Consider the following 24,055-nt stretch of genomic DNA (forward strand, 5'->3'; position numbering starts at 1 on the left):
GCCAAACTATGAAAAAGACTGCGACTTATAGTCCGAAAAACACGGTAAAAGGTGCTGTCCACGCATGTGGCCACAAAGGCCTTTAGAGGTATAATACGCCCTATATATGAAAAATGATCCATAATAGACCATTCATCGGCAGTGCACCTTATAATCCGGTGCGCCCTATGGTCTGGAAAATACAGTATATGTAAGCATTTTTTTAGCTTTTTAAAAAAATATGAAAGTTATTTAATGGCTCCTACAGCCACAAATGATTGAAAATCTGTGAGAAACACGATTGCTGTTCGTTGCTTGGTCTTTAACTTTTCGCTATTGATTTTACAATCGTACTTTGGCTTGCCTAAAACAAAGACGCTTGTTCATTTTTATGGCGTTTGTTCTACAATGAATATCCCAGCTGTCTATACTGTCACCTGGTCTCCACCTTGTTATATTAAGCATTACGGGTGTAACGGTACATGTATTTGTATTGAACCGTTTCGGTACGGGGGTTCCGGTTCGGTTCGGAGGTGTACCGAACGAGTTTTCACACGGACATATTAAGTAGCGTAACGCACGTTGTTTAAACAATACACACCGAGGCACAACACACGGCATGTTAGCAGCTAACAGGCTAGGATAGACTGACCATACGTCCGCTTTTCCCCGGACATGTCCTCTTTTGCGGAGCTGTCAGTGCGGAGTTTCTTAAATGCCTCAAATTTTGAGTTAGGGTTGCGTGTATTTTAAATGTACGTTCAGGGTTAAGAAGGGGTTGAAAACAAAACAAACAGCAGCATTGGTGAGGGAGGGGCAGAGACAGAGAGAGAGAGAGAGTTATGATAAACGCGCATGCGTCCCCAGGCTCTGCTTTTTATCCATAGATTTATCACATTTAATTTTTTATTATCTATAGCAGGGGTGTCAAAAGTGTGCCCCGGAGGCTATTTGCGGCCCACAGCTAATGTTTTAAAGGCACACGGCACATTCTAAAAATACTATTAAAATAAACAAAAACATAACAAAAGTGAAACAAAAAAGCTTAAAGGTTAAATGTAATTTAGAAAAAGTTGCAATGTTGACTAATAAAACAAAGCTGTTTTTTTTTCTTTCAAACTGTCATTGCTCAAAACATAATATTGAATCAAAATCAATGTTATTATGAATTATTGACCTATCCAAGGTTCCCATTAATTCACATCAAATATTCCACTAAGAAAAATATTTTTGGTGGAAGATTTTGCAAATTTGGTAAATAAATAACCCAAAAATTTATATTTTGTTATTTTCTTACTGTACCAAAAATGAACCGAACCGTGATCTCTAAACCGAGGTACGTACCGAACCGAAATTTTTGTGTTCCGTTACACCCCTATTAAGCATATATTCATCAGCATTCATAATTTATTATTATTATTATCACAACGTCAGAAAATAATGCTTGTCTAGGTTGCAACAAAAACTTTGTTTGCCATTTAATCAACACCCAGGCAGCACCAACGTGGGTGAACAGCTCCCGACCGGTCAGCTGTCAGTGGTACCATGGAGACGCACAGGAGTCAAGTACACCAACAATGAAGCCTACTTTGACGTGGTGGAGGAGATCGATGCCATTATTGATAAATCTGGTACGCTGGGAGGCCGCTCAAAGGGTATTTAGTAGACGGCCCAATGTGTGCGTTATTAAATGTGATCCAACTTTTTCCTCAGGTTCTACCATAACCGCAGAAATCCAGGGAGTAATCGATGCCTGTGTCAAACTGACTGGCATGCCGGACCTCACACTGTCATTTATGGTAAGTGTGTACATTAATTAGTGACATGCTTTTGAGAAAGTGAGATATGTCATTCATGCACAGATCACATGATTGTTAGCTTTTCATCAAACAAGGAATTAATTTAGTGAGTATTTAAAACACAATGAGGTAGTAGAACCACGTGACGTCTCCAAGCCTATTAACGAAAAAAAAAAAAAAATAGAAGCTGGTGGCTGACTTCCTTGCAGTAGGTAGGCGTGAATCATACCTTTCAACCTTCCCTACTAAAAAGGATTTCAAAGTCCCTTTCAGTCTGCCGGAAAAAATGCCTTACATTACAGTGTTTCTCACTGATTGCTAATATACTGGCTGGTGCAGGGCCAATATGACATCATCGTATATTTTACATAGTCGGCGATGATGCATATATTTTCTTTTACCTTGTGTAATGTCCATACTGTTGTTACTCAGCCAGCGTTTGTGGGTCTGATGGACCCGTTGCATTTTGTGGCTTTTAATGCCTCACAATCAAACACTTTTATGTTAAAATACTGAACAGATGTTTATTAGTATAAGGTAAACATCTGTTCAGTATTTTAACATAAAAGTGTTTGATTGTGAGGCATTAAAAGCCACAAAATGCAACGGGTCTATCAGACCCACAAACGCTGGCTGAGTAACAACAATATGAACGTTGCACGGAAAATTTATCTGCCAGTTTCTGCATCCCACAGGGATTCTTCTTTTGTGTTTCTGCACCTGCGGTTCCCACACAAGGTTGCAACATTGTTTGTCAACACTGTCTGCTCTCATTTTCTCGCACATTTGACCCTCTGATGTTCTGTGTACCTACACTCTGTCCTCCTCCTGTCTAGGCCTGCTGTGTGTGTGTGTGTGCGTGTGTGTGTGTGTGTGGTACACAGAACATCAATTTCCACACTTCTATTAGCCCTGGGTCCAGTGGACCCGGGACATCTTATATGCAATAGAAATGTGTAGAGGGGGTGTATGGTGTGTGGTCATTGAATATGTATTCTGATATATGTTCTTCACAGAAAATGAGCCAAAGTCAGTAAGTCTCAGTTTGAAAAAATTAATTAATTGTATCATTTTTCTTTTAATAAAAAACTAAAACGGGTCCCACAGACCCGAACGCCACACAAGGGTTAAAAAGGCAAAAAAAAAGTTTATAGATACATTTAAAATCAAGTCTATGTTATGCGTAATCAATATTAACGTTGATTTTTTTTAAATATTATATTGCTTTGCTCTATCAATTGTTGCTGCCTTTGCTACAATGTAACAAAGGTTGCTGTATGTTGAGAATTTTTCTAGAGACTTCTCCAATCCTTTTTATTGACTTTTTCTTTAATAAAAACAACGAGCAACAAATCAAGCAACTTTTTCTGGTGTTAACCTCTTAAGGCCCAAGCTGTTTGTTTACATGCTTTTTAAAAAAAAAATTCTTTGCTATTTGGGCTTATTGGACCCTAATTAGAATAAAAACTAAAAATCATCTTTTAATATGATGTACTTAGTCCATAAGTACACAAACGTGTACTTCATGTTTAGTGACATGCTAATTCTTATTTTTACCCTTTTTTTTTTCAAAATTCCATTGTATGTCATACTTTTCTGACACCACCAGATGGCAGTATAAGTGTCCACATAAGTGGCCATAAGACCCCAATTCAGTAGTGTACCGTACACAATTTTGGAAATAAAGAGCTAAAAGGTGCTGTCCACGCATGTGGCCACTAAGCCTAGAGACTGTACTGGTGTTAGGAGATTCTTTGCTTCTGTCGCTCGATGTCTATAAGGAACAGTAAAAGAGCGCCGATGTCTTTTTTTAGATTAGCACATTGCACATTTTGTAGATTGCTGTTCTCAGGTATATCTCGGGTATATTAAAGTACATCCACATCACATACATGCTGACTCCGCTCCAGACAATCAGACAGTGTGCGTCTTGTTTACATCATCACAACTAGAGATGTCCGATAATATCAAACTGCCGATAAATGCTTTAAAATGTAATATCGGAAATGATCGGTATCGGTTTCAAAAAGTAAAATTTATGACTTTTTAAAACGCCGCTGTACGGAGTGGTACACGGACATAGGGAGAAGTACAGAACGCCAATAAACCTTAAAGGCACTGCCTTTGCGTGCCGGCCCAGTCACATAATATCTACGGCTTTTCACACACGCAAGTGAATGCAACGCATACTTGGTCAATAGCCATACAGGTCACACTGAGGGTGGCCGTATAAACAACTTTAACACTGTTACAAATATGCGCCACACTGTGAACCCACACCAAACAAGAATGACAAACACATTTCGGGAGAACATCCCCACCGTAACACAACATAAACACAACAGAACAAATACCCAGAACCCCTTGCAGCACTAACTCTTCCGGGACGCTACAATATACCCCTCGCCCCCCACCTCAACCCCAACCCCGCCCACCTCAACCTCCTCATGCTCTCTCAGGGAGAGCATGTCCCAAATTCCAAGCTGCTGTTTTGAGGCATGTTAAAAAAAAAAAATGCACTTTGTGACTTCAATAATAAATATGGCAGTGCCATGTTGGTATTTTTTTTCCATAACTTGAGTTGATTTATTTTGGAAAACCTTGTTACATTGTTTAATGCATCCAGCGGGGCATCACAACAAAATTAGGCATAATAATGTGTTAATTCCACGACTGTATATATTGGTATCGGCTCATATCGGAATCGGTAATTAAGAGTTGGACAATATCGGAATATCGGATATCGGCAAAATAGCCACTATCGGACATCTCTAATCACAACATCCTGTTTCGGCAGTGCTGTTTCGGTGATCAAATTTTTTCAGTCAAAAGGGCTATTTTGGGTCTATATGAGCCAAACTTTTTTGATGGCCAAATCTTTGGTCCGTCACCAGTCAATAGTGCATAAATAATAGGCTATATACTGTATATCTATTCATACAATATATTACATTTGTTTTCACAATAATTTTTAAGGTGTGGCGGCACGCCACAATTAATTACATATAGGGATGCATTATTACTGTGTTATGTTACTTCATAAAATTACTGTAATTATTTGTACTACTATTGTATTGTATTGTCTTAAAGTTTGTTTTTCTTTTTAAAAGGCAGTCTGTCCATGTTGGGGGACAAGCGGTAGAAAATGGATGGATGTTATGTGTTGTTTTAGGGGGTCTAAGCACAGATTAAATTAATTTGGGTGGGGATTATTTGAGATGTTTTGAGTCTCAAGCCAATTGGATGGTAAATTGAGGTAGTTCTGTAGGTCGACATGCTAAATCGTTAAAAACTACATACAAAAAAAGCCTTGCATTGTTTGTATTAGTATACAAAAAAAATAATGTCTTGAATATTTGTATTTGTTTGTGTGATCTTAATCCCAAAATCTTTTTACAAAGTTCAGATGCAAAACGCATATCTATCTATATATTTTAGATTGACCAATAAAAAATGAGCTGAGGGTCACCTTGGGTCGGACTCTGGAGCATACTTGCCAACCCTCCCGGATTTTCCGGGAGACTCCCGAAATTCAGCGCCTCTCCCGAAAACCTCCCGGGACAAATTTTCTCCCGAAAAACTCCCGAAATTCAGGCGGAGCTGGAGGCCACGCCCCCTCCAGCTCCATGCGGACCTGAGTGACGTGGTGACAACACACAAAAACAGCGTCTACCGTAAAGCAGTTCGTCTGCCGTAAACAGCAATGTTGTGACACTTTTAAACGGGACAATACTGCCATCTACTGTACATGCATATGTGACCCACCCATAATGTGTCACATTTTTGTGTTGATTTATTTATTTTATTTTGTGGTTTGAATTCGTTTTTGGAGCTGTCATTACACATTTATCAGTATTCACATTGGTCAGTAGGGGGCAGTAGGGCGTTTCTTCCCAATTGAATGCTATCACCTGCAGACCGGAAGTGTCTTATCATTCTGATGAGCGCGACCAGTCTGTGAACAATTGAAACGTCCTGTGTGCTTTTTCCTCCTGTATAACAGGTTAGTTTTGGTGAATCAACTCACTGAATAATATCCATGTGATCTTTATAAGTTTAAGTACACATTCTGATGGTGGAGCCTAACTCTAAAGTGTTTGTGAGTTGTAGTTTGTATTTGTGAATGAATCCAGTGCACAGCTGCAGTAATCAATACAAAAATTTTTTCATGTATATATTCATTTCACACCATATTCATTGCACTTCTACATTCTTTATATTTTTATATATTTGCACATTGTTTTTCTAGCATGCACACATCGCACTGTATGGAATGGCCTCAATCTCGTTACCTTGCGTAATGACAATAAAGCTGATTCTGATTCTGATTCTGATTCTGAAAAAGGCGACGTGAGTACGCAATGTTTATATAGGAACTTCTGATCCTAATTCAGACTCCCAAATTAGAGCTCCCGTTTTCTTATTGATTTTATAATATATATTTGTATAATGTGTGTGTTCTGAAATAGTGACCGAAAATAGAACAAGGATGGACAATTCAACCCTTAACTCAACAATGAGTAGATGAGTGTTATGTGTGTGTATATGTGTAAATAAATGAACACTGAAATTCAAGTATTTATTTTATTTATATATATATATATATATATATATATATATATATATATATATATATATAGCTAGAATTCACTGAAAGTCAAGTATTTCTTATATATATATATATATATATATATATATATATATATATATATATATTAACCACGCCCCCACCTCCCGAAATCGGAGGTCTCAAGGTTGGCAAGTATGCTCTGGAGACCAATGCTTTAGGAAATACTGTACTGTACTGTGCTGAAAAATGGTTGCTGAAATGTGAGGGCTGTACTCGCATTTATGAAATACTGTATCCAACAAAATGTTTTGCTGTAGGGGAGAGAGAAACTATAAATCATTTTACATGAGAACATAGTTGTCGTGTCCGGCAGAAAACTGTAAATAGCAGCACTTTTGGGACTAATCAAACTGAAAAGCATATTTCTTCCATGTCAGAATCCTCGGCTGCTGGATGATGTCAGCTTCCACCCGTGTGTCCGATTCAAGCGCTGGGAGGCTGAGCGGATCCTCTCCTTCATCCCTCCCGATGGAAACTTCCGGCTACTCTCCTATCACGTCAGCTCTCAGAAGTGGGTGTTATGCTACAGCCTTTGTGCCCTTCATAACCATAGGATAGGACTTTATTGTCATAGCACAAGTACAACGAAACTATGTTTTCAGCACAAACCCGTTCAAGATTAGACAAACAAACAGTGTACAGGGTTACAGAACAGGAATGCTGATGGGTCGCCACGAGGCGCCCCGTAAAAGATAAGAAAAAGGTCAAACGCTGGGGAAGAAGATGAGTAAAAAAATACAATCTGGACTGGTCTCCTAAGGGGGCTTAGTCTGGAGTGGGAAAAAACCTCCATGCCATGCACACGTAAACACGTTACATTTAATCACGACAACTCCCAACAGAGGGGCGGGGCGTTGGGAACCCTGGAGGTCGACTGCTGCTATGAAGCGCTGCCAGCCGTCCATCACCCCAAGGGGAATGAAGCGGTGGAGAAGGTGTGAGGTGGGGGAGGGGTGTGTGTGTGTGTGTGTGTGTGTGTGTGTGTGTGTGTATATGCCCATTGTCTTGGGTGTGGTGATGTAAATGTTCATAGGCTGGGGCCGTTCTGCATGCAAGCAAAAGTTTGACTCCAGATGTCGTTGAGGAGGGAGGAAGGTCAAAAGCGTCCGTCATTGAGGTGTCCTCGGGGGTGTTTTCAGAACAGCCTGTTCCTGTTGTGCACAGCGTCAAGGCCATTCGAGGGATATCTATAAGGCGTCAGTACGATACAGTTGCATATAGGGATGATGTTCGAAATCGGTTCTCCCGGTTGTTCGATAAGAAAAGAACCGATTCCATGGACTCGAATCCCTTTTTGAGAACCGGTTCCCGTTATCGAGGCCACTATAGTAAAGAAAAAGAGTTGGTTCTTTATTCGAATCCCTGGGAACGAATTCCTTCCCACGTACAGGAAATGCCCTGTAGGACTGCAATGTTATGCCCATTTGATTGTAGACTTACTGACACCTTGTGGCGATATGAAAATACTACGCGTCATTAGTTTGGGCACTTCCGGGTTGAGTCAATTGAGAAGTAGACAAGTTGTGTTAGCTCTTACAAGCCTTGGAAAAGATAAGTCTGTAAGTAAACTGTTTAACTTGTTTATGTAACTCAATATTAAGGTGGAAAGTGGTTAAGTTTGAGACTAAGGTGTTTATTAAAAAACGATTTTTGTGCACTGTTTCAATGGATGTTTTGAGGAATTAAAATGGCTGCCAGTCGTATATTTCCACCTTCGAAATAGTTTCAACACTCAGAAGTATTTGTTTGATGATAGTACTGTATATTTGTGTGAAGCTAATATTTACATATTGTGTGTTACATTTCAGTATGTTAATTGAATCACATAGCTTATACATTTGTCATTGTGTGTATTTCAGTTTAAAAAAAAAAATAACAGTCCAGTGCAAGACAAAAGTAAAGATAGGAAAAGACAAAGCAAGATCAACAACAATAAAGAGCCTAAATGGATTAATCAGCTTTGGATTGTTTGTTAGCTGTCTGCCAAGCTGTATAACCTCAACACGTATAGTGAGGGCAGAACAGGCAATATGCAATTATTGCCAGGCTTCGCTCTCATGTAAGGCGGGAATAATTGTTGATTGATTACTGTGGTGTTCTTAGTGTCATAGTGTGTGTAGTTAGTATGTTCCAATAGCAGCAGAAGTGCACTTTTTGGAGGGCTGTATTATTTTCAGTTTTGTGCCCAAGGGACTGATTTTATTTAACACTATATTATTATTTATACACCTATAGTGATCACAGAGACAGGTTGTTTTTGTGTTACTGTATATATTTGTTTTTCTGAAAAATCCCACTTAATATACTTTGGGTAACAACAGTCAATATTTTTTTTTTTTTTATTATTATTTTTTTTTTTAGGGGGTTAACAGTCAATATTTATTTTATTTTATTTTGTTCCTATAAAATAAAAGTGAGCTTTTGTTAAACCAAATATTGTGTTTTTTTCCATATACAACAACCTATCTGGAATCGATAAGGAATCGGTTCGATAAGAGGATTCGATAATGGGCTCGAACTCGATCATTTCTTATCCAACATCATCCCCAGTTGCATAACTCATCCACATGTCTTCCCTCTTCAGCCTGGTGGCCATTCCAGTGTACGTCAAGCACAACATTACATTCCGAGAAGGCAGTTCCCAGGGCCGATTTGACTTGACCCTGGGCCCAAAGCAGACCATGGGCAAGTCTGTGGAGTCTGTGCTCGTCAGCAGTCAACTCCCTCGCGGTGTCCTAAATGCCAGTCTTAACGCCTCCCAAGGAACATACACCTTTGACCCGGTCACGAAGGTAAAACACTGGAATATAGAGTAGATGGGATGGATTGTCTGCTGTTCAAGTTGTCACACACTCACATGTTTGTTGTTTTGGTTAGTTATTGACTTGGGATGTAGGGAAGATCAACCCCCAGAAGCTTCCCAGTCTCAAAGGCACCATGAGTCTGCAGGCAGGCGCCTCCAAACCTGACGAGAACCCCACCATTAACATCCAATTAAAGATCCAGCAAATGGCCATCTCAGGTACACACTTGTTGCACTTTTGTCCTCCTTTGGTTACTTTCTTTAAAAGGGAACTGCACGTTTTATTTTGATTTTGCATATTGTTCACAATCATTATGAAAGACATGACGACGAATGGATTTTTTTTAATGCATTCTAAATATTAAATAAATTATTTCAAAAGTCTACTTACAATGGACCCTATGGAAGCTGTTCAATTCTGGGTATAGAGCCCCTAAAAAGACATCCAAACACCTCCATCCATCCATCCATCTTCTTCCGCTTATCCGAGGTCGGGTCGCGGGGGCAGCAGCCTAAGCAGGGAAGACCAGACTTCCCTCTCCCCAGCCACTTCGTCCAGCTCCTCCCGGGGGATCCCGAGGCGTTCCCAGGCCAGCCGGGAGACACAGTCTTCCCAACGTGTCCTGGGTCTTCCCCGTGGCCTCCTACCGGTCGGACGTGCCCTAAACACCTCCCGAGGGAGGCGATCGGGTGGCATCCTGACCAGATGCCCGAACCACCTCATCTGGCTCCTCTCGATGTGGAGGAGCAGCGGCTTTACTTTGAGCTCCCCCCGGATGACAGAGCTTCTCACCCTATCTCTAAGGGAGAGCCCTGCCACCCGGCGGAGGAAACTCATTTCGGCCACTTGTACCCGTGATCTTATCCTTTCAGTCATAACCCAAAGCTCATGACCATAGGTGAGGAACGTAGATCGACCGGTAAATTGAGAGCTTTGCCTTACGGCTCAGCTCCTTCCTCACCACAACGGATCGATACAGCGTCCGCATTACTGAAGATACCGCAAGATCCGCCTGTCGATCTCACGATCCACTCTTCCCTCACTCGTGAACAAGACTCCGAGGTACTTGAACTCCTCCACTTCGGGCAGGGTCTCCTCCCCAACCCGGAGATGGCATTCCACCCTTTTCCGGGCGAGAACCATGGACTCGGACTTGGAGGTGCTGATTCTCATCCCAGTCGCTTCACACTCGGCTGCGAACCGATCCAGCGAGAGCTGAAGATCCTGGCCAGATGAAGCCATCAGGACCACATCATCTGCAAAAAGCAGAGACCTAATCCTGCAGCCACCAAACCGGATCCCCTCAACGCCTTGACTGCGCCTAGAAATTCTGTCCATAAAAGTTATGAACAGAATCGGTGACAAAGGGCAGTCTTGGCGGAGTCCAACCCTCACTGGAAACGTGTCCGACTTACTGCCGGCAATGCGGACCAAGCTCTGACACTGATCATACAGGGAGCGGATCGCCAAAATCAGACAGTCCGATACCCCATACTCTCTGAGCACTCCCCACAGGACTTCCCAAGGGACACGGTCGAATGCCTTCTCCAAGTCCACAAAGAACATGTACACTGGTTGGGCAAACTCCCATGCACCCTCAAGGACCCTGCCGAGAGTATAGAGCTGGTCCACAGTTCCACGACCAGGACGAAAACCACACTGTTCCTCCTGAATCCGAGGTTCGACTATCCGGCGTAGCCTCCTCTCCAGTACACCTGAATAGACCTTACCGGGAAGGCTGAGGAGTGTGATGCCACGATAGTTAGAACACACCCTCCGGTTCCCCTTCTTAAAGAGAGGAACCACCACCCCGGTCTGCCAATCCAAAGGTACTGCCCCCGATGTCCACGCGATGCTGCAGAGTCTTGTCAACCAAGACAGCCCCAAAGCATCCAGAGCCTTAAGGAACTCCGGGCGGATCTCATCCACCCCCGGGGCCTTGCCACCGAGGAGCTTTTTAACTACCTCAGCAACCTCAGCCCCAGAAATAGGAGAGCCCACCACAGATTCCCCAGGCACTGCTTCCTCATAGGAAGACGTGTTGGTGGGATTGAGGAGGTCTTCGAAGTATTCTCTCCACCGATCCACAACATCCGCAGTCGAGGTCAGCAGAACACCATCCTCACCATACACCAAACACCTCCATTAGGGTTTTATATACATACTGTAAGTATATACGTAAATGCTGCTTTTTTATGTTTGGTTTGAATTAATCGACAGTGTGCAGGTTTCCCTAATGTTTATTTTTTGACCAAAAATATGCGCTGACAACTTTTAAGGTATATTTTCAAACAGTGCACATTTTGGAAAGATAAATGATGATACTTTTGGAGAGGGTGGGACTTGGTTTCATTTGCAATCTGGGAATGCTTGTTTGATGCGGGACGACACAGAGCAAAAACACCAAATCTTCACGTACAGCAGCATTTTTTGCACAATTTCAGCGAATTTGACGACGCTTACTTTGGAGCACGGACTGACTGAAGCGCAAGGCCAGTTGCAAAGTTCGCAAGTCAGCTAGTTGGTGGCTAGGCCAACAGCTGGAAGGTAACTTGAGATCGGTAGGTTGTGAGTTCTAACCCCGGGCCGAGTCATACCAAAGACTATAAAAATGGGAGCCATTACCTCCCTGCTTGGCACTCAGCATCAAGGGTTGGAATTGGGGGTTGAATCACCAAAAATTATTCCCGGGCGCGGCCACCACTGCTGCTCACTGCTCCCCTCACCTCCCAGGGGGTGATCAAGGGTGATGGGTCAAATGCAGAGAATAATTTCGCCGCACCTAGTGTGTGTGTGTGTGACAATCATTGGGTACTTTAACTTTAACTTTAACGTCATGACTTGCTATGCCACTACTCTTCAAGACTCTTCAGGCCAGGGTCTTCTAAAGATCCCGAAAACTCATTTTAAAACCCGTGGAGACCTGGCATTCCAGGCTATAGCGCCCAGACTCTGGAACAATTTGCACCGGTCCCTCCGTGATCTTGACGGTGTTGAAACTCTTCAGAAACATTTGAAAACTTCTCTTTTTAGTAAAGCTTTTAGTTAAAGGGGAACATTATCACCAGACCTATGTAAGCGTCAATATATACCTTGATGTTGCAGAAAAAAGACCATATATTTTTTTTAACCGATTTCCGAACTCTAAATGGGTGAATTTTGGCGAATTAAACGCCTTTCTATTATTCGCTCTCACGTTGTGACGTCACATCGGGAAGCAATCCGCCATTTTCTCAAACACCGAGTCAAATCAGCTCTGTTATTTTCCGTTTTTTTCGACTGTTTTCCGTACCTTGGAGACATCATGCCTCGTCGGTGTGTTGTCGGAGGGTGTAACAACACGAACAGGGACGGATTCAAGTTGCACCAGTGGTCCAAAGATGCGAAAGTGGCAAGAAATTAAGAAATATGGACGTTTGTTCCGCACACTTTACCGACGAAAGCTATGCTACGACAGAGATGGCAAGAATGTGTGGATATCCTGCGATATCCCTGGCCTGCTGACATCAAGTCCAAAACTGGACAGATCAGCTTTCAGGAAAAGAGAGCGGATGGGGGTATCATACCTGCCAACTACTCCGGTTTTTCCGTAATTAGTACGGTTTTCATCAACCTATTCCGGGTTACGGTTGCAGTGATAAAAAATACGTTTTTTCATTAATTAAAAAAAATAATTTTTTTTTAAGTTTTATTCCCGAAATCGCGTAACAACAATGACAATCGACACTGCTTCCCGTAACTTCCTATCGAGCCATTCCGAATGCAATGCGCGAGGCTATTTATAGCACCGCTGCCAAGCACGAGGCACCAGTTGCCATTGTTTCCAAACGAGCGAACGATCACGGAATCAGCCGGAGAAAAATCGCAAACGAGTCTTAAACCGAAAAGAAAACTGCAGTCATTCCGTGAAGAATATTCAAAAGCCTATCCGGGAATAATTATCCGTTCCAAAAAGGGTGAAAACTACGCGAATTGCACCTTGTGCAGACAAGATTTTTCGATCGGACACGGAGGAATTAGCGATGTAAAAGACCACGTTGGGACAAAAAAACACAAGTCTAATGCCGTTGCTAGCGATACAAGTGGAAAACGTTCGACGTTTTTCGTCGCCCAAACAGATTCTTTGGATGTGATAAATGCCGAAGTTTTATTTACGGAGGCAATAATTGAGCATGGACTTCCAATCGCACTGGCTGATCACATGGGACGGTTATTTTGGAAAATGTTTCTTGACTCGAAAATCGCCAAAAAATATATGAATGTGGTCGAACCAAAACATCAAACATTATTCAGTGTCTTGGAACAGAATCCTCAAAAAGTATCGCCGATGTCATGAAGACGGAACCATTTAGCATGTCGACTGACGGCAGCACCGATTATGACGATGTAAAACTGTACCCCGTTTGTGTTCGATATTTCAATGACGACATTGGAAAAGTATTGTCAGGATAACTGGCATTAACTGTCAAAATAATTTCAAACTATTGAAGTTAGCTTACAGAATAAACATGTCAATCAACGCATATGATTTTTGCTGTAATATTTTTGTTTTGAAAAGTCACTGTGACTGATAGAAAAGTGATGGTTTTAGCAACATTTTAACCTGTCTGAATGCTAATAATCATTTTGCGTCGGGGGGCGAAGCCTGAACCCCCCACCAGGACTTTGTCCTGGACCTACCGGGGCCTGCGGCCCCTGGACCCTGGCTACTAGGTTTTTCTGATTTCAAAAGTTGGCAGGTATGGGGTATGTCTACAGAATATATTAATTGATGAAAATTGGGCTGTCTGCACTCTCAAAGTGCATGTTGTTGCCAAATGTATTTCATATGCTGTAAACCTAGTTCATAGTTGTTAGTTTCCTTTAATGCCAAACAAACACATACCAATCGTTGGTTAAAAGGCGATCGCCGAATTCGTCCTCGCTTTCTCCCGTGTCGCTGGGTGTCGCGTCGTTTTCGTCGGTTTCGCTTGCATACGGTTCAAACCGATATGGCTCAATAGCTTCAGTTTCTTCTTCAATTTCGTTTTCGCTACCTGCCTCCACACTACAACCATCCGTTTCAATACATGCGTAATCTGTTGAATCGCTTAAGCCGCTGAAATCCGAGTCTGAATCCGAGCTAATGTCGCTATAGCTTGCTGTTCTATGCGCCATGTTTGTTTGAGTTGGCATCACTATGTGACGTCACAGGAAAATGGACGGGTGTTTATAACGATGGTTATAAGCAGCAACAGCATTCTGCCGAAGCAGGTAATGACATCTGAGGAGGGAGGCGAACTTAAAAACAACATTGTCTGAGTAGATTTCTGCGGTTAAACAGCAGCAGAAAGGCCCCTTGGGGCTGTTGGAAGAAGTCAAGGTTCTTAGTAGGGATGTCCGATAATATCGGACTGCCGATATCATCGGCCGATAAATGCTTTAAAATGTAATATTGGAAATTATCGGTATCGGTTTCAAAAAGTACAATTTATGACATTTTAAAACGCGGCTGTGTACACGGACGTAGGGAGAAGTAAAGGCACTGCCTTTGCGTTTCGGTCAAGTTACATAATATCTACGGCTTTTCACACACACAAGTGAATGCAAAGCATACTTGGTCAACAGCCATACAGGTCACACTGAGGGTGGCCGTATAAACAACTTTAACACTGTTACAAATATGCGCCACACTGTGAACCCCCACCAAACAAGAATGACAAACACATTTCGGGAGAACATCCGCACCGTAACACAACATAAACACAACAGAACAAATACCCAAAACCCCTTGCAGCACTAACTCTTCCGGGACGCTACAATATACACCCCCCGCTACCTCCTATCTCAACCCCGCCCACCAATAATGCACTTTGTGACTTCAATAATAAATATGGCAGTGCCATGTTGGCATTTTTTTCCCATAACTTCAGTTGATTTATTTTGGAAAACCTTGTTACATTGTTTAATGCATCCAGCGGGGCATCACAACAAAATTAGGCATAATAATGTGTTAATTCCACGACTGTATATATCGGTATCAGTTGATATCGGAGTCGGTAATTAAGAGTTGGACAATATCGGATATCAGCAAAAAAGCCATTATCGGACTTGTCTAGTTCTTAGTATCCAGAACGTGGAGAAGGATTGGCGTCTGGTGGACCCGGAGCAATACTCCAAGATCAATGATGTAATTGTTGAGATAAACAGAAACAGAAAACACAATGCTTCTTGCAGACAGACTCAAAAACGAGTTATAAAAGTGACTGTGGAGCAAAATGTATGCAGAATGTAGACCACAAAGAAGATGACAATAATCATAGGTCCTGTTTTACTGATATGTTCCATCTGTGCGGAATGAGCAATATTTCAACCTTAGCTATCTACTTATACACTGCAAGAACTGAAATCTAAGTAAGATGAAATATCTCAAATAAGGGTGATATTTGCTTATTTTCTGTCTGATACGATAATTCTTCTCACTAAGCAGATTTTATGTTAGAGTGTTTTACTTGTTTTAAGGGTTTTGGTCCTAAATGATCTCAGTAAGATATTACAGCTTGTTGCTGAGATTTGATGACCTATATTGAGTAAAACATGCTTGAAACTAGAATATCAACTGTTGCAAAGCTGTGTCATCAACACTCACAAGTATAAAACTACTTTTTTTAAAGTAATAATTTATTAGTTCAAGCATGAAAAAAAAAATCATGATGCCGAGCGCATATCATTATGTCAAGATAATGGCACTAGCATTTAATTAATTTAAGAATATTTTTCAACATATTGAGCAAAAAGGTCTCTTTTTTTTTTTTTCTACCAAGAAAAGTGCACTTGTTATTAGTGAGAATATACTTATTTTAAGGTATTTTTGGGGTTCATTGAGGTTAGTTAATTAGGGCCCGCATGGCCCATTGTATAAGGACTCCCAAAGGGAGTCCTTATGCAATGGGACATAAGGACCTATTGAATTTGTAAGGTTTTATTATTATTATACCGGCCGCCTCTTTGAGCTGTAATAAGACCCACCCATGCTTCAAAACTCACCATATTTGACCCACACATCAGGACCTGCGAAAATTACCTTTTTTTTTAAAAAACCGAACCCCAAAAATCAAAATTGCGCTCTAGCGCCCCCTAGGAAAAAAAAAAAACAGACTGCCTGTAACTCCCACTAGGAAGGTCGGAGAGACATGAAACAAAAACCTCTATGTAGGTCTGACTTAGACCTAGTTCTCATAATTGTATGTCTTCGGGCTAAAATCAACAGGAAGTTGGCAATTCCCCCTTCAAGACAAAAAAGTACTAAAAACAGTCACTTTTGCCTCTTTGAGCTGTAATTTGACCCCCTTAACATGCTTCAAAACTCACCAAACTGAACGCACACATCAGGACTGGCTAAAACTGTGATCTAATGAAAAAACCTAACCCCAAATCCAAAAATTGGGCTCTACAGCAATTTTTTCATAAAACGCACAAAAAACTGCTCCTCGGATGAAATATCTGACAAAACTGCCTGTAACTCCCACTGGGAAGGTCGGAGAGACATGAAACAAAAACCTCTCCGTAGGTCTCACTTAGACCTACATTTCATAAATTGACAACCCCCAGCAAAAATATACAGGAAGTTTGCTATTCCCCCTTCAACACAACATTTTTGTAAAAACCCGTCACCTTTCTTCAAACATTATCTCCTCTGAGCGCGTTTGTTGTTTCGGCTTCAAACTAACACAGGAGAGAGATTGAACCCTTGTGATTAAAAGTTGGTGAAAGAGTTGTGATACCTGCTCCGGTTTTGATTTTATGACCCTTCAAAGACCCGCTGCACTGATGCTCCTGCGGTGCTGTTTTTTTAAGATGGCTGCTTAAAAGCAGGAAGCACCAACGTGCCCACACAATGCAGACAAGGTAGGTACACTAGACAAAAGTCTTGGGACACTTCAGACTACAAGTAGACAAAAGTATTGGGACACTTAGGACTAGCACCTGCCAAATACGCGGGCCCGAACAACGCTGCTTGCAGCTTTAATTTAAGAATATTTTTCAACATATTGAGCAAAAAGGTCTCTTTTTTTTTTTTCTACCAAGAAAAGTGCACTTGTTATTAGTGAGAATATACTTATTTTAAGGTATTTTTGGGGTTCATTGAGGTTAGTTAATTAGGGCCCGCATGGCCCATTGTATAAGGACTTATGCAATGGGACATAAGGACCTATTGAATTTGTAAGGTTTTATTATTATTATACCGGCCGCCTCTTTGAGCTGTAATTTGACCCACTTAACATGCTTCAAAACTCACCATATTTGACCCACACATCAGGACCTGCGAAAATTGCCTTTTAATAAAAAAAAACGAACCCCAAAACTCAAAATTGCGCTCTAGCGCCCCCTAGGAAAAAAAAAAAACTAGACTGCCTGTAACTCTCACTAGAAAGGTCGGAGAGACATGAAAAAAATACCTCTATGTAGGTCTGACTTAGACCTACATTTCACAATTGTACATTGTTGGGCAAAAATCAACAGGAAGTTGGCTATTCCCCCTTCAAGACAAACATTTACTAAAAACAGTCACTTTTGCCTCTTTGAGCTGTAATTTGACCCCCTTAACATGCTTCAAAACTCACCAAACTGAACGCACACATTAGGACTGGCAAAAATTGCGATCTAATAAAAAAAAACCTAACCCCAAATCTCAAAATTGCGCTCTACCGCAATTTTTGAATAAAACGCAGAAAAAACTGCTCCTCGGAAGAAGAAAAATGACAAAACTGCCTGTAACTCCCACTGGGAAGGTTGGAGAGACATGAAACAAAAACCTCTACGTAGGTCTCACTTAGAACTGCATTTCATAAATTGACAACCCCCAGCAAAAATCAACAGGAAGTTTGCTATTCCCCCTTCAAAACAAAATGTTTGTAAAAACCGGTCACCTTTCTTCAAACATTATCTCCTCTGAGCGCGTTTGTTGTTTCAGCTTCAAACTAACACAGGAGAGAGATTGAACCCTTCTGATTAAAAGTTGGCGAAAGAGTTTTGATACCTGCTCCGGTTTTGATTTTATGACCCTTCAAAGAACCGCTGCGCTGATGCTGCTGCGCTGCTGTTTTTTTAAGATGGCTGCTTAAAAGCAGGAAGCACCAGCGTGCCCACACAATGCAGACTAGGTAGGTACACTAGACAAAAGTCTTGGGACACTTCAGACTACAAGTAGACAAAAGTATTGGGACACTTAGGACTAGCACCTGCCAAATACGCGGGCCCGAACAACGCTGCTTGCAGCTTTAATTTAAGAATATTTTTCAACATATTGAGCAAAAAGGTCTCTTTTTTTTTTTCTACCAAGAAAAGTGCACTTGTTATTAGTGAGAATATACTTATTTTAAGGTATTTTTGGGGTTCATTGAGGTTAGTTAATTAGGGCCCGCATGGCCCATTGTATAAGGACTCCCAAAGGGAGTCCTTATGCAATGGGACATAAGGACCTGTTGAATTTGTAAGGTTTTATTATTATTATACCGGCCGCCTCTTTGAGCTGTAATTTGACCCACTTAACATGCTTCAAAACTCACCATATTTGACCCACACATCAGGACCTGCGAAAATTGCCTTTTAATAAAAAAACAAACCCCAAAACTCAAAATTGCGCTCTAGCGCCCCCTAGGAAAAAAAAACTAGACTGCCTGTAACTCTCACTAGAAAGGTCGGAGAGACATGAAAAAAATACCTCCTATGTAGGTCTGACTTAGACCTACATTTCACAATTGTACATTGTTGGGCAAAAATCAACAGGAAGTTGGCTATTCCCCCTTCAAGACAAAAATTGACTAAAAACAGTCACTTTTGCCTCTTTGAGCTGTAATTTGACCCCCTTAACATGCTTCAAAACTCACCAAACTGTACGCACACATTAGGACTGGCAAAAATTGCGATCTAATAAAAAAACCTAACCCCAAATCTCAAAATTGCGCTCTACCGCAATTTTTGAATAAAACGCAGAAAAAACTGCTCCTCGGAAGAAAAAAAATGACAAAACTGCCTGTAACTCCCACTGGGAAGGTCGGAGAGACATGAAACAAAAACCTCTACGTAGGTCTCACTTAGAACTGCATTTCATAAATTGACAACCCCCAGCAAAAATCAACAGGAAGTTTGCTATTCCCCCTTCAAAACCAACTTTTTGTAAAAACCGGTCACCTTTCTTCAAACATTATCTCCTCTGAGCGTGTTTGTTGTTTCAGCTTCAAACTAACACAGGAGAGAGATTGAACCCTTCTGATTAAAAGTTGGCGAAAGAGTTTTGATACCTGCTCCGGTTTTGATTTTATGACCCTTCAAAGAACCGCTGCGCTGATGCTGCTGTTTTTTTAAGATGGCTGCTTAAAAGCAGGAAGCACCAGCGTGCCCACACAATGCAGACTAGGTAGGTACACTAGACAAAAGTATTGGGACACTTATGACTATCACTGGACAAAAGTATTGGGACACTTAAGCCGAAAACTGGACAAAAGTATTGGGACACTTGGGACTACAACTTGACAAAAGTATTGGGACACTTACGACTAAAAGTAGACAACAGTATTGGGAAACTTAGGACTACCACTGGACAAAAGTATTGGGACACTTACACTGGACAAAAGTATTGGGACACTTGGGACTAGCACCTGCCAAATACGCGGGCCCGACCAATGCTGCTTGCAGCTTTAATTAGGGCCCGCAATGGCCCATTGCAAAAGGACTCCCGAAGGGAGTCCTTATGCAATGGGACATAAGGACCTATTGTTATTCTAAGGTTTTATTATTCTTTCTTATTCTTCCGCAGCTTTGCGCTGTACTTTGACCCCCTTAACATGCTTCAAAACTCACCAAATTTGACGCACACATCAAAAAACGCGAACAAAACTCTTTGGTAAAAAAACCTAACCCCAAAACTCAAAATTGCGCTCTAGCGCCCCCTAGAAAGAAAACTGCTTATAACTCCCAGTACGAATGTTGTAGAGTCATGAAACCAAAACAATTATGTAGGTCTCACTTAGACCTACTTTTCATTAATTAATTTCCTCGGGCAAAAATCAACAGGAAGTTGGCAATTCCCCCTTCAAGACAAAAAAGTACTAAAAACAGTCACTTTTGCCTCTTTGAGCTGTAATTTGACCCCCTTAACATGCTTCAAAACTCACCGAACTTTACACACACATCAGGACTAGCAAAAATTGCGATCTAATAAAAAAAGCTAACCCCAAATTTTAAAATTGCGCTCTAGAGCAATTTTTGAATATAACGGAGAAAAAACTGCTCCTCGGAAGAAGAAAATGACAAAACTGCCTGTAACTCCCACTGGGAAGGTCGGAGAGACATGAAACAAAAACCTCTATGTAGGTCTCACTTAGACCTACATTTCATAAATTGACAACCCCCAGCAAAAATCAACAGGAAGTTTGCTATTCCCCCTTCAAAACTAATTTTTTGTAAAAACCGGTCACCTTCCTTCAAAAACGAACTCCTCTGAGCGCATTTGTCGTTTCGCCTTCAAACTAACACAGGAGAGAGATTGAACCCTTGTGATTACAACAACAGAAGCGCTTTTTTTTTATAACTGCTCCGGTTTTGATTTTATGACCCTTCAAAGACCCGCTGCGCTGATGCTGCTGCGCTACTGTTTTTTTAAGATGGCTGCTTAAAAGCAGGAAGCACCAACGTGCCCACACAATGCAGACAAGGTAGGTACACTAGACTAAAGTCTTGGGACACTTCAGACTAAAAGTAGACAAAAGTATTGGGACACTTAGGACTAGCACCTGCCAAATACGCGGGCCCGACCAACGCTGCTTGCAGCTTTAATTTTACTTGTTTTGGAAAGTCTTGACAAGCCAAATTTTCTTGTTTTATTGGCAGATAATTTTGCTTAGTTCAAATAAAATACCCCTCATTTTTGTATTTTTTTTTTTCTTGTTTTTGAACGCTGACTTTTTGCAGTGAATGTCAAAGCTTTCTCAGCTGACAACCTGCTGACTAGAGATGCGCGGTTTGCGGGCACAACCGCGGAGTCCGCGGATTATCCGCGGATCGGGCGGATGAAATTTAAAAAAATTAGATTTTATCCGCGGGTCGGGTCGGGTCGGGGTCGGGTCGGGCGGTTGAAATAAAAAAAAATTAGATTTTAAATAGATTCAGGCGGGTGGCAGTTAAACCAATTCGGAAATATATATACATAGTTAAATGTTGTTACCCACATACGAAAAACGAGCAGGCACCTGCTGCATATGCCACAACAGAAGAAAAAAAAAAAAAGAGATGGACACTTTTACGGAGCGGAGAAGGCCCCCGACGCCTCGCCGGGGTCCGGGACCGAGGCCTCTTCCCCCGAGAGGGCCCCACCCCGTAACAGGGGTCACTCCGCGCGCTCCGCCCGCGCAGCTTACCTGCCCGCCACCCCTGTTGCCGGGGGCGCGTAACAGGGGTCACTCCGCGCGCAGTGCGCTCACGAAAGGGGTGGGGCTCACCCTGGTTGATATAGACAGCAGGACGGTGGCCATGGACGTCGGAACCCGCTAAGGAGTGTGTAACAACCCATCTGCCGAATCAACTAGCCCTGAAAATGGATGGCGCTGGAGCGTTGGGCCCATACCCGGCCGTCGCCGGCAGCGAGACGCGCTTGGAGGTGCGCTCAGCGCGGCTCCCATATGATTGCGCACTGGTGTGCGTCTGGGTCGTGACAGCGTGGCACGCGAATGTCTGTGCTGCATTGGATCAGTCTCCTTTCTTTAACAGGCAAAAGCTTTATAACCTCACTAATGCCTTGCATCGTCTATATTAGATATATAACAACGGGCGGGTGCGGGCGGATGGCGGGCGGGTGCGGTTCTGATCAAATGTTACATCGGGTGGATGGCGGATGGTTGACGACTTTCTGATGCGGTTGCGGATTAAATAATTGCCTATCCGCGCATCTCTACTGCTGACTCTCACTCTGACAGCAGTGTCACACATCAGCCACAAGATGGCGCCAAAGGACACTTGGCAACATTTCTTCATGGGTGTTTGTAATCATGTTTGTTGTATTGAAAGTTAGACACCTGAGCAATATCAGTGGCAGTGTGCGTCTATATTGGTGTACATCATATTACAATATATATATATATATATATATATATACACTAACACACTGATTAATTAAAGCCATTCTGTGTTTGAACAGGGCTGAAGGTGAATCGTCTGGACATGTACGGTGAGAAATACAAACCTTTCAAAGGCATCAAGTACATGACCAAGGCTGGCAAGTTCCAGGTCCGAACATGAAAACCGCATCAGTTCTGCTTGAAACGGACCAAACCTTCCCCGAGACTGAAGACTTATGTGTGATGTTTCACACCTTGTCTGTTTACACACATTTCAAAATGTTATCTCTTATGACCATGGCGTATAGAAATAGTCATCAAACACTTGAACCCACTTGTCCATCCAATGTATTCCCTAAAAAACTAATAATATTGATCTATTTAGGCTGGTCCAAGCTGTCTGAGAAATGATTGCTGGTGCTGTGTGAATATAGAGAAAAAACTTTCCTCGGCTTTGTTGGTAATATTTTGTTTGTTTTTTTCTATTTATTTTTTCTTTTCGCTCCTATTTGGTACTTTTGTTTTGAGTTGTGTTTAGTCTTAAAATGAGAATATGACAGCCGCCGTCGGTCATACACTGAGCTAATATTTCAATGTTGCAATGATCCGTCATTACTATTCTAAACACATCCATCTGTACGCCTTCTGCATACTTGTTGACAGCTGCAGCTCTAAATTCACCAAAAAAATAAAATATATATATTTTCCCCCCTCATTCAAAGAATGATACATGAATTCAAATTACAAATTTTGATGATGATGTCCCAAATGGTCAAAATTTGGACAGAAGCTGAAATAATTCAATAACGTCACCATGGCAACCCATCATACTGTTCCTATTACAGTGCTGGAAGAAATTCAGGTTGGTTATGTTGGGTGTGTGTGTGTGTGTGTGTGTGTGTGTGCGTCCTAACACTCTCCAGCGAGGTGTTTAGAAAATGTCCATTAATAAAGATTTGATGTGTAAAGTTATCAAACCGTGTTATATTTCATGTTTCCTGCACGTTCTTTTGTACTTTTTTTTGGAAGTGTGTTAAAGTTTTATGAGGTGTTTTTCAGGTTCCATCAATCAGGGGGTACTTGACGTGGTCTAGGGCTCCGCTGTATCCCAAATGAAACTACGTTTTGCAGGAGCAGAGTTCACATATTATATTATTTTTCATGCAACGGATCATCAGACAGCCCTGCAGGTACAAACCCCGTTTCCATATGAGTTGGGAAATTGTGTTAGATGCAAATATAAACGGAATACAATGATTTGCAAATCCTTTTCAACCCATATTCAATTGAATGCACTACAAAGACAAGATAAACTTTTTTTTTTTTTTGCAAATAATAATTAACTTAGAATTTCATGGCTGCAACACGTGCCAAAGTAGTTGGGAAAGGGCATGTTCACCACTGTGTTACATGGCCTTTCCCTTTAACAACACTCAGTAAAGGTTTGGGAACTGAGGAGACACATTTTTGAAGCTTCTCAGGTGGAATTCTTTCCCATTCTTGCTTGATGTACAGCTTAAGTTGTTCAACAGTCCGGGGGTCTCCGTTGTGCTATTTTAGGCTTCATAATGCGCCGCACATTTTCAATGGGACACAGGTCTGGACTACAGGCAGGCCAGTCTAGTACCCGCACTCTTTTACTATGAAGCCACGTTGATGTAACACGTGGCTTGGCATTGTCTTGCTGAAATAAGCAGGGGCGTCCATGGTAACGTTGCTTGGATGGCAACATATGTTGCTCCAAAACCT

General features: G+C 41.7%; 1 protein-coding gene across 1 annotated transcript in view; it reads left to right on the forward strand.

The window, feature by feature from the left end:
- LOC133623024 (AP-3 complex subunit mu-2) overlaps positions 1–23,229 on the forward strand; it is a 37,437-nt gene extending 14,208 nt beyond the window's left edge. The window contains exons 4-9 of the mRNA XM_061985934.2: positions 1,473–1,610; positions 1,693–1,778; positions 6,786–6,919; positions 8,993–9,200; positions 9,286–9,430; positions 22,387–23,229. Coding sequence (XP_061841918.1) covers positions 1,473–1,610; positions 1,693–1,778; positions 6,786–6,919; positions 8,993–9,200; positions 9,286–9,430; positions 22,387–22,487 — 812 coding nt within the window. The 3' untranslated portion in view covers positions 22,488–23,229. The remainder of the gene's footprint in view (positions 1–1,472; positions 1,611–1,692; positions 1,779–6,785; positions 6,920–8,992; positions 9,201–9,285; positions 9,431–22,386) is intronic.
- Positions 23,230–24,055: the final 826 nt, after the last annotated feature.

The sequence above is a fragment of the Nerophis lumbriciformis genome, linkage group LG12, assembly GCF_033978685.3.
Source record: "Nerophis lumbriciformis linkage group LG12, RoL_Nlum_v2.1, whole genome shotgun sequence".
NCBI classification, from domain to species: Eukaryota; Metazoa; Chordata; class Actinopteri; order Syngnathiformes; family Syngnathidae; genus Nerophis; species Nerophis lumbriciformis.